The 11058-nt window shown below is 36.1% G+C and overlaps 3 protein-coding genes across 3 annotated transcripts; 1 reads left to right on the forward strand and 2 right to left on the reverse strand.

The window, feature by feature from the left end:
• Positions 1 to 419: 419 nt before the first annotated feature.
• sord (sorbitol dehydrogenase) lies at positions 420 to 3078 on the reverse strand. Its single transcript, XM_016571669.1, has 9 exons — positions 2897 to 3078; positions 2775 to 2808; positions 2509 to 2673; positions 2258 to 2417; positions 2049 to 2167; positions 1751 to 1816; positions 1486 to 1664; positions 1253 to 1374; positions 420 to 1118 (listed from the first exon to the last, which is right to left on the reverse strand). The coding sequence occupies exons 1-9, from the start codon at positions 2948 to 2950 to the stop codon at positions 953 to 955; spliced, it is 1065 nt and encodes a 354-aa protein (XP_016427155.1). The 5' UTR covers positions 2951 to 3078; the 3' UTR covers positions 420 to 952.
• Positions 3079 to 4015: 937 nt separating this feature from the next.
• LOC107755030 (plant intracellular Ras-group-related LRR protein 3) lies at positions 4016 to 5329 on the forward strand. The gene is made up of 4 exons (XM_016571670.1): positions 4016 to 4177; positions 4332 to 4752; positions 5039 to 5178; positions 5281 to 5329. Exons 1-4 carry the CDS (start codon positions 4016 to 4018, stop codon positions 5311 to 5313), a joined length of 756 nt encoding a protein of 251 aa, XP_016427156.1. The 3' UTR covers positions 5314 to 5329.
• A 1-nt stretch (position 5330) lies between these two features.
• terb2 (telomere repeat binding bouquet formation protein 2) lies at positions 5331 to 6971 on the reverse strand. The gene is made up of 7 exons (XM_016571671.1): positions 6870 to 6971; positions 6633 to 6714; positions 6322 to 6461; positions 6142 to 6188; positions 5983 to 6062; positions 5654 to 5742; positions 5331 to 5566 (listed from the first exon to the last, which is right to left on the reverse strand). Exons 1-7 carry the CDS (start codon positions 6931 to 6933, stop codon positions 5439 to 5441), a joined length of 630 nt encoding a protein of 209 aa, XP_016427157.1. The 5' UTR covers positions 6934 to 6971; the 3' UTR covers positions 5331 to 5438.
• Between the last annotated feature and the right edge of the window lie 4087 nt (positions 6972 to 11058).

Raw genomic sequence — 11058 nt, forward strand, 5'->3', positions numbered from 1 at the left:
TTGCCTAATGGGTAAGTCCGCCCCTGACCAGACACATATCCCAAAAGTTATGTTACACAGATGACATTTCTGAAAATAAAGTATGCCAACAGTGCTATTAGATTAATAAGCACCAATTGTTTTACAGTCCTGACACACTATAGAAAAAAATAGAAAAGTGGCAGTGGCCAATAAGTCAGAGGTTATTACACTGATTGGCTAGTTAATGTATAACAGTTGCATAAATATATGCTATTATTAGAGATGACTGACCTGCACTGAGCTTCCAAGAGTGACTCCGGCCCTCCTGCAGGCATGAATGCCCACCGACAGGGTCTAATGAGTCCATCAAAACCACATGCCGGACAAAACACAGTTTGTACAAACATACATAAATTTATGCATTTATTTTTTCTTCTTTTAACGGATTTATTCACTGGTTTAGCTGGCCATTGTGCATGTGACATATTTTTATTTATTTAAAAAGATTATAACAGACTACTTGTACAACTGCTTCCACGTTCTACTTATAACCCAAATCAATTTCACGAAACCACATAGACAAACTTAAGTATCCTTGTATCATAAATTTTAGGTAAAGCTTCATTGTTTGTAAACAAGATTTAAGTTAAGTAAACAATAAAAATAACCAGCTATTATTATAGCATTATATTAAAAACTGCACTCTGACAATGTTACATAAAATTCAATTTTAATACTTTTCATTATTATATAATAACAAAAGGTTTATTTATAAACACTTTACTAATGTAAAATGCTACATATTCATAAAGTTATAATGCAACTGAAATTGTAAATAATTGTGTACACTGTGAAGAAGAATCACTGAATTCCTCTGACTGCTGTACCTGAGACAAGACGGTGAGGTTACTCACAAAATGGACTTATACAAATTTATTCAAGTGACTGTAGCTAGGCAATAATCAATCAGGCATAGGTCCAAGAGTTCATCTCATGGGTTCTGGTCGTTCTTGTCACATTTTAACATGACTTTAACCCCCAGCCCCTGGCGGGTGGTTTCAAAGGCCTGCATAGCCTGCTCCAGTGGGAAACGGTGGGTGACCAGGGGCTTGACGTTCACCTTCTTAGACACCAACATAGAAATGGCCACCGGCCAGCTGGAAAAACAATGAGGGAACATGGGTAAAAGTGTGCAAAGGAATAAAATCTTATTTTGAATTTACAAACTACAATAAATATGTATGTACATTGTATTCATATGTGAATCCCTAGTCCTAGTGATCCTACTTACGTATTACAGTAGCGGAATACACCTCTGATGTCAACTTCTCTGACAGCTGCATTGAGAAGAGGTACAGTGGTCATCTCGGTACCAAGCCCAACCAGCACCAGCACTCCTCCAGAACGAGTTGCCTAGACAAAAACACCCTCATCAGCACAAAAACAAGGTCTAAGTATGGGCTGTGATTTTAGCATGTCTTTATGGTGTTAGCAGTATGACTTAATTTTTGTCATTAAACTTACATAGATGGCTGTTTGAATGCTGCTCTGCACTCCAGTGCATTCAATGCTGATTTGAGGCATGCAACCCAGCATTCCCTCCACTTTCTTGGCCATGTCCTTTGGTTCGTCCTCTTTCTTCACATGAAGCAGGAAGTCTGCCCCGATCTCTTTAGCCTTGGCAAGCCGATCAGAGGACAGGTCTACAAATACAGAAAAAAAAAAGACTTTATTTGTGCAATGAAAACATATATAATTCCCTTTTGTACATACTGCATATATACATTACCACTTATTATTACTTGTGAAGCACCCATGGCTTTGGCCGCCAACAAAGACACCAGTCCAATTGGTCCTATGTTGATAAAAACAAACATATATAGTCCATTTATTACTTTAACCAGTCATACATCCCAAAAGTCATGTTATACAGATGACAGTGATATTAGCTTAATAAGCAACAACTGTTTTACAGTCCTGACACACTATAGAAAAGTGGCAGTGGCCAAGAAGTCAGAGGTCATTACGCTGATTGGTTAGTTAATGTGTAACAGTTGCATAAATATCAATCATTAGAGATGACTGACCTGCACCGCAGACAAACACTGAGTTTCCAAGAGTGACTCCTGCCCTCCTGCAGGCATGAATGCCCACCGACAGGGGCTCGATCAGGGCTCCCTCCTCATAAGTCACATTATCGGGCAGCCTGCACACACACAGCCATATATATATGATTATTATGTATAGAATCAAAGTGCCATGGGCTATACAACTTATCCAGTAATAGTGATCTGACTTGTAGCAAAAGTTAGCATTGTGTTTGTAGTATCTGCATAGGTTTCCATCATCTGGAGGAGTGGCACAAAAGAATATGCTGGGAGACAGATTGTAGTGTCCTGATTTAAAGAACTCATCTACTTCACGAGGAACTCCAGGCTCAATGGCAACTCTGTCCCCTGTTGAATACAAAAATGAAAGAAAAACTCACTTAATCTGAGTGTAACTGGCATAGTATTAAAAACTAAGCGAGATACAGAGAGAACTAACCTGCTTTGAGGTGCGTCACAGCAGAGCCCACTTTGACCACACGACCAGAGGCTTCATGTCCGAGTATCATGGGCTGTTTCACCACATAGTCCCCGATGCGGCCGTTCTGCCAATAGTGCACGTCTGATCCACAAATGCCCACAGAGTGCATCTTAAGTAACACCTCTTCAATAAAGAAGCCCGAAAAATAATGAATAAATATGAATATTGAACCGTTATTCTTCATTGCAATGCATTTGGAAATATTGCTAAGTAAAAAACCATACCATTTGGTCCTGGTACCGGAATGGGACGCTGTTCCTGTTAAATATACAGAAAAAATCTGCAATTATGAATCACAAGTTCAAGGGTTGCAAAATCTTCACCCAAATTGCATAAAATGGCATACCAATCTGAGATTTCCTTTAGAATGCAGGACCACGGTGAGGTTGTCTTCATCCATTTTATTCACTTAAACACGTACAGACCAAACTCCAAATAACCTATGTACTCCCAGCGCTTATATATTCATATTCATTATTTGGCTCCTGAACGGATCCTGCGCACTTTCACTCACACATGCACTGCACCGACGCCCCTCACGGCCAGCCCACTTCTTCCTGTTTTCCGGTAACGTTAGGTTGTTTAAGAACATCAACACTGCGCGCTGTGCAGTCAGAGCGCAGTCTGTACAAAATCACGCAGAGAACTGCGATCAGAGAAGAATAGTTACTGCATTTTAACATTGCCTCTAAAGAATAAACAAATAATAATAATAAAAAATAACTATAAAAATATATTCCCCTTTAAGCTTTGCATTGTCCAACGACTTTTCTCGCGTTAATTTAAAGACTGATGAATATCTTTTGCTATTTGAGCAAATGGGAATGCAAAAAATATATTTGTGGTACTCTTCCATTCACTGCTCTTCAAGTTAACCCAATTATGACGACTTCCGCTGCTGAGAAAACCGAAAATGTGAAAAAGTTTTTTTTGTTTTTTTTAAATTAACAATATCAGAAAGAAACATAAACATTAGAAAAAGAACATAAACATATGGGGGATACATATGTTAATAACAATTAAAAGGTAAATAAATATACAGTTATTTTACAATCATAAAAGTTATAACTTATTTATGAATTTGTTTATAAGATTGGATGTTTTTAAGGCTTTTTTATTAGCGGAGATTCTTTGAAGTGACGAGTAAAGCAAAAGTAAATCAGAAGTGAATATTTTACAATTAGGTTTAAACTTAAGGCATCTCGCTTTGTGAATGTGGAATTTTCCCATCATACAAATAAAGTCCAGGGCATCCTCTAGCTCCCTATTGTCAGAAACCACAGAATGAAAGAGAACCTTAACTGTTGAAATGTTACATAGACGGTGAAAAAGGTCCATTGGTACAATGAACAGTTCCAGAAATGCCGGAAGTTGTATGTAACCATGGTGATGATGACGCGTCTGGCTTCTCTATTCAGTCTCGCCTGTATTTCTGAAATAGTGTGCTTCTATTAAATGAAATAAAATGAACGGGGATGATATGGTACTGGAATGTCTTAACAAACAACAGGAAAGTCTGAACATGAGTCATCGAGGTCTAGTTGTTTTGCCACCTGGTGTTTCGAGACTTATTACATTGAAAAAACTCTTTCTGAACAACAATAAGCTCATTTTACCACCAGACGAGGTAAGCCATATCCTCAAAACTAGTGTTTTTCAAAGTAGCTACTCACAAAACACAAATTGAATGAATTCGTAGCACAGAATATATAATAATGCCTACATCACTGTTTACTGTAAACAGAAATCATGTCTAAAACAGTGTTTGCATCTTCTGTAAGATTCTGCATCTGGAAAAGCTTGAAGAACTGACACTGGATAGAAACCAGCTGACCATACTTCCTGGCAACATTGGATCACTGAAACACCTGACTTACCTGGGCGTGAACCACAACCCATTATCTGTTCTCCCAGAAGCCATAGGTGACCTGAGACAACTGAGAGAGCTCTGGGCTGTAGGATGCGGTCTTGTCTCCATACCATCGTCTGTTGGTAAACTCGGCATGTTAGAGAAACTTGGGCTCCATGATAATAAAATTACACACCTGCCATCACAATTTGGGGGCCTCAGCAGTTTGCAATGGTTAAACTTGGCTGATAATAAACTTCAAGACCTCCCAGAAGATGTTAATCACTTACAGTCATTGGTCTTCATGAACCTGGACAAGAACTGTTTTACAAACATCCCTACAGCACTAACAGGTTAATGAAATTACTATTTATGGCATGAACGTTTTTTTTTTTTCAAGAGGAAAAAAAAAGGATGACTGGCTACAGTTTGCTGCAAGACGCTGCTGTACCTCTGATCTGTCACTTTGCTCTTATTAGACTATATTGTTAATGTTTAGAGGACTAATAGTTACTCTTTTACTCTCATTATTATTTTTAATGGTTATTAGATATAAACCCCTGTTTGTTCCCATTGGTGCTCAAGTCATGTGCAATTTTTTGTGTTCTGTTAATTATATGTTATCATACCTATTTCCAGACATGGCAAATCTGCAGATCTTGTCTGTTAAATTTAACAGCATCAGATCACTGGAGGATTACTTAATCCCTGGTTTCAGCAGACTTATAAAGCTTGACCTCAGAGAAAATCCTTTCATGGACAGACCACCTCACTGGAAGGTAATTAACCAAACAGCGACACAGGTTTTTAAGTACATCACTTTAATGATATAACCATTGTTATTCTCTGTAACCTGTCATATCACCTCTGTTCACATACAGGGATTGGATTTTATATTGTTGGGAAAAGTCTGAAGTGCTGAAGAAGATTCATATGAGATGAGTAGGAACTGAAAATGAGCATCCATTTGCATTAAATACTTTTGCCAAAGAAACGCATAAAACAAAGACAATCCACTTCTTATGTGAAGCATATTATATTACATTTCTTTGTGACAATGAGGGGGTGTCACGTCATTAGATCTTGAAACGTTATGGCCATGGAGGGAGGGAAGAAAATCATAAAGTTCCCCTGAATACGTCTTCATTTGGTCAATATGAACATATCCTGCAAAAGAGACGGTTTCTAAATTTGAGAACATGTGAATTATAGGTGAAAGTCCTAGGGTGTCAGTTTTATTTCTTAATTAAGTACCTGAGATCATGTTGTTTACAGGATATTGCCGCATCTCACAACATGAACACACTTTGTTCGGTGATGCAACAGTCTCGTAATCATCCTGGCTAATAGATAACATGAACATGAAGATACTATAAGGTTAAACCATGTTTTTATGAAGATAAAGTGCTGTGGTAATGAAAATAATATTTAGCTTCAGTTGTATAGTAAATAGGAAAATATTAAAGAATTATGTGCTTAAAAATGAAAACTCGCTACAATAAATGTATGCATTCTGCCCAAAACTATAAAGAATTCAGACATAATTACAAAATAAAAAAATGCTGGGTTAATGCATAGCCTACCTGTTCTTCTCTCTCACTGGTTGATCATCAGATAGACTGTCTTCAGACTCTTCAGTATTTATCTGTTCTTCACTCATCACCTTTAATAGATTAAGAAGCTAACAAATGACTGAGAGGAATAACTGGACACGGGTTTTAACAGACAAGATGTACTCCTACCTGTTCATCTGTTTCCCAAATGAACCTTCCGATTAGCACTCTCATTTCTAAAGAGAAAAATTCAAACAGTAATCAGGCATCCACTATTATTAAATGTAAAAACTACTCATTCTTTATATTGGAACATGTCACTAAAAATAGTAACATGTTTATGGTTTACACTTAGTTAGGACAGCTCACCATTCTGGATAGAGTCGGGGGGCAGCACATAGTGGCCAATAGGCACAGATTTTACACTCTGGCGGGGTTTACATGTTGACACGAAATTGCTGTGGAAAACCGTTGCCCTGTTCTTCACATAATCCTCACTTTCATATATCCTAAAACATAAAGAAATAAGGTTAAACTTTGTGGCAAAAGTTTTCAGGCATTTCAATGGTTTTGGGTACAGAAGATTTAGATTAAGCACAATCTATAGGCTGCTTTCTTCAGTATTCAGAAGTATGACCAAATCACCCTCAAACAAGAATTGTACAGTAAACTAATAATACCTTTTAGTGTCTTCAGAAGAGGCATCAGCACTGAAGAGGTAATCTGCTGTTTTCCAGGAGGAAAGAGCTCCCCCTTCAGAAACTGAAAGAATATTAACTCTTAATGAAGCCTACTTATATTTTAAAAGTTTAAACCTTCAGATATAAGATGATTCCCAAATATTCATTAATAGTGTCTTTAATCACTTTACGTGAGTTATATTAGTAGCATATATAGCAAAATACTCATCATCTCACCCCAGACGCTGGTCACCCCCATTCCAACACTGCCGGAGAACCATGCTGTTTTGCCTTTAAACATGCTTATGCCGAGGTGTTTATCACTTCAGTTCGCACAGAAACGATTTGAAGGCCTCGAGGTTGCAATTATCCTTCTTCAGACGGTAGGTGAGAAAATACCAAACGTTAACTGTGTTAGCTATTTATTTTTATAGTTATGTTCATATGCCAGTTCTCACTGTTATTCTAGACATAAGTTATTAAAGAATTCCGTGGAAAGAATAACGTGGATAATGAAGGAGAAAAGTTAGGAAATTTAACTCGGAAAAATTAGAACGTTCAGACGATATAACGGACAAGCGTTATAGCTTGACATCGCCTCAGGCCTTGACGAGCAGTGTCCGATTCGTGAACGAACCGTTCTTTTGAGTCGAATCTTTTCACTGAATCTATTAAACCTACTCACAAAGCCGGTCTAAATGATTCGTTCCGAAACAGATGGTCCTGCGGTTACTGAGTCAACAACCCAAGAACCGAGAAGTGAAGCGAGGATTTGACTAATGTAAGATACTTTAATGGTCTAATAGCAGAAATGTTACATACTTATATACCCCCAAGTATCCTTATTATTAATAAAATGTAATCGTCAAGGACCACGTGATGACCTAGTGACATTATGACGTGAATTAATCATTTTAATCGGTTATTTGAAACGATATTTTATTTGAACTGATGCGCTGAAGTGAGTCGGACTCCATCATAAATATTTACATGACTTTGAGATAAATTCACGAAATATTGTACTATTAATATAAGTACTACTAATATTACCGTTAATAGTATATTGTTATATTATTATTGTTGTTGTTGTTGTTTGTGTTGACAAATAATTCCTAGCAGTTTTGATGCTTCATGAACTTTGAATATAGAAAAATGTGCTTCTTCATTTTTATTTTATTTATTTTTATTTATTTTGCCACAAATGTCCAATAAAATATCGTCGTACTGTCGGCGATAGAAGCTTACAGGAGATCTCTAGGCTATTAGAATTTCTTTAAATATTCCATTGCTAGTACAGTGGGAATGGAGTAGGATACAGTAGTGTAGTAAACGCTCCTGCGCACTAGATGGTGCCAGAACGGCGTAATTTAAGAGAGCAGAATCTTTAGTCAGGCCTTTTTACGCTTGAAAATTCAACAACCGATAGAACAGATTGCAAGAATATATTTTCTGCCCTCCAATCAACCTTAGATGATTCAGCTTAATGGTTAAAACTGTTGATCAAGTGGCATTTGTTATTGATCGTGTTTGGCTGTGCAGTTTGGTACTTAATTACATGTCAGCTATGATTTAGGTAAGCTGAAGTTCTTTGTTTGTGTTGTGCTTAACTTATTTCCCACATGTCTGCTATTCCGTTTTAAACTGGTTGACAGTTTGCTATGTTGGCACACGTAATTTTGCACATGAATTTATTTGTGCTACGAAAGCTATACTAAGGTTAAACACGTTTATTCTGCTCACCCAGGCGATTGCTTTATAATATCTCTCATATCTTGACAGCTAGTTATTTCATACTGTCACTTTAAGACATGGCCAAAGTATACAGAGCCAAAGTGGCCTCTATATATCCATGTGTATCCACAGCACAGAGGGAAAGACAGCATGTGACCTTGTGAAGACTATTTGTAAAGATGCGGTGATGTTGCACCATAAATCAAAAGCAGTACAAAAATAAAACTTCATCACAAGACTGCTTTAATCCCCCTCACTTTCAGTGGAAACAAATGCATGCTCTTCTTGTTCAGAAAGTGGTCTTACTGGTTTTGTGGTGATCTAAACATGTTTTTTTTTAGAAACACAACACTATGATTAGTGATGCTAATCTTGCTTTTGTTGAAGAGATTGTGGAAGTGTCTGTCATTATATGCTTTATATCAGCATGAGGTTTGCCCACAGGTCAGTAATTTATATGGAGTTGGCTGCTGTTGGCACTGTTTTTAGTGGACAGTATACTGTTATGTATGTAGTCTATAATATATGATATAAGGATAATATATGATATCTGCTGGGTAATTGTGGGTTCCTGCTGAGATGAGATTCCTTTGTCACAAAGGTTACAATAGGTTCAGTGCAAATAAATTCACAAAATTATTTTCTTGCTGGAAACTACAATGCATTTTCCACTTAAACGGCATATCTATTCAAACAAGTAAGAGTTTTACAGCTTTTAATAGTATATTTCGCTCAGCTTTTCAGAAGTTTTCATGTAATTATATTATAATAAATCTAACAGTGATGCTAGATCTTAAATGTAGAGGAAATCCACTGCTGTTGATATATGGTATTATGAGGACTGAGTTAATTCATTGTTTGTGCTCTCATTTATTAAAGTTCAGGTGTTGCATTTGTATTTTTGCATATCTTGTGAGCTCTTGTGTGCGGACATGGTGGGTAGAGTGGTTTCTGTGTTCTCGAGTTGTTGACTCGATAATCGCTCATACAGATTCAATCTGATTTGGAATAAATCGGTTTAGACCAGTTTAACAGGTTCAGTTGAAAAGATATGAACAAAAGAATTATTCGTTCACGAATGGGACCATTGAGGCCTGAGGCAGTGTGTGAACTATGTACAGTATTTGGTGATATACTGAACAATGTGTACACAATCACAAGTTTTGGGTGGGTAAGACTTATTAATGTTTTTGAAAGAAGTCTCTTATGTTCACAAAGGCTGCGTTTATTTGATAAAAAATACAGTAATATTGTAAAATATTATCACAATTTCAGAATAGCATTTTTATATTTTAATGTGTTTCAAAATGTGATTAATTCCTGTGATGGCAAAGCTGAATTTTCAGCAGCCATTACTTCAATCTTCAGTGTCACATGATCCTTCAGAAATCATTCTAATATGCTGATTTGGTGCCCAAGAAACATTTCATAATATATTGTGGAAACCAGGATACATTTTATTTATTTATTTTTTTTTAGGATTCTTTCAAAGTTCAAAAGAACAACATTTATTTGAAAAATATAAATATTTTTGTTAAATTTTGTAATATTTTTGTTGATCAATTTAATGCATCCTTGCTGAAAAAAAACTATTATTTTTTCCAATGTCACTGACCCTAAATTTATGCATGCAGTATTTTATCTCAGGATCGAATTATATATAACATTAATAGTATTTAATCCTGATATACATTACAATAAAATAATACTGAGATGCTATTTAACTCTCTCAAAGTATAAAGATCTGTGTGTTTTCATTCATTATCTAAATAAGCATCTTAAACAGATGCAAAAGGTTTAAAGGGTTAGTTCACCCAATCAATCTTCAGTGTCACATGATCCTTCAGAAATCATTCTAATATGCTGATTTGGTGCCCAAGAAACATTTCATAATATATTGTGGAAACCAGGATACATTTTATTTATTTATTTTTTTTTAGGATTCTTTCAAAGTTCAAAAGAACAACATTTATTTGAAAAATATAAATATTTTTGTTAAATTTTGTAATATTTTTGTTGATCAATTTAATGTATCCTTGCTGAAAAAAAACTATTATTTTTTCCAATGTCACTGACCCTAAATTTATGCATGCAGTATTTTATCTCAGGATCGAATTATATATAACATTAATAGTATTTAATCCTGATATACATTACAATAAAATAATACTGAGATGCTATTTAACTCTCTCAAAGTATAAAGATCTGTGTGTTTTCATTCATTATCTAAATAAGCATCTTAAACAGATGCAAAAGGTTTAAAGGGTTAGTTCACCCAAAAATGAAATTTCTGTCATTAATATCTCACCCTCATGTCGTTTCAAACCCGTAAGACCTTCGTTCATCTTCGGAACACAAATTAAGATATTTTTGATGGAATCCGAGAGCTGTCTTGACCCTGCATAGACAGCAATACATCTGAAATGTTACCAAGTCCAGAAACGTAGCAAGGAGATCTGTAAAATAATCCATGTGACATCAGTGGTTCATCCGCAATTATACGAAGCTACGAGAATACTTTTTGTGCACAAAAGAAAAGAAAAAAATGACTTTATTCAACAACTCGTCTCCTCCACCCTAGTGCCATTTTGGAGAGTATCCGCTGGATGTAAACAGCGTATGCTGTTCTGTGTCAGCTGCGTCACGCAACGCAACGTTTCCTACGTTGTTGTGATTTGATCTGAACGGAAACAGC

The sequence above is a fragment of the Sinocyclocheilus rhinocerous genome, unplaced genomic scaffold (assembly GCF_001515625.1).
Source record: "Sinocyclocheilus rhinocerous isolate Xijiao unplaced genomic scaffold, SAMN03320098_v1.1 scaffold591, whole genome shotgun sequence".
NCBI classification, from domain to species: Eukaryota; Metazoa; Chordata; class Actinopteri; order Cypriniformes; family Cyprinidae; genus Sinocyclocheilus; species Sinocyclocheilus rhinocerous.

Coding starts and splice junctions, on each gene's coding strand:
- LOC107755030 (XM_016571670.1), top strand. CDS start 4,016: ATGAACGGGGATGATATGGTACTGGAATGTCTTAACAAACAACAGGAA. Junction 4,178..4,331: donor TCATTTTACCACCAGACGAG/GTAAGCCATATC, acceptor ATCTTCTGTAAG/ATTCTGCATCTGGAAAAGCT. Junction 5,179..5,280: donor ACAGACCACCTCACTGGAAG/GTAATTAACCAA, acceptor GTTCACATACAG/GGATTGGATTTTATATTGTT.
- terb2 (XM_016571671.1), bottom strand. CDS start 6,933: ATGTTTAAAGGCAAAACAGCATGGTTCTCCGGCAGTGTTGGAATGGGG. Junction 6,462..6,632: donor TCTTCTGAAGACACTAAAAG/GTATTATTAGTT, acceptor TTTATGTTTTAG/GATATATGAAAGTGAGGATT. Junction 5,743..5,982: donor CCAGTGAGAGAGAAGAACAG/GTAGGCTATGCA, acceptor GTTATCTATTAG/CCAGGATGATTACGAGACTG.
- sord (XM_016571669.1), bottom strand. CDS start 2,950: ATGGATGAAGACAACCTCACCGTGGTCCTGCATTCTAAAGGAAATCTC. Junction 2,674..2,774: donor TCCGGTACCAGGACCAAATG/GTATGGTTTTTT, acceptor TCTTTATTGAAG/AGGTGTTACTTAAGATGCAC. Junction 1,375..1,485: donor GCATTCAAACAGCCATCTAT/GTAAGTTTAATG, acceptor GTTTTTGTCTAG/GCAACTCGTTCTGGAGGAGT.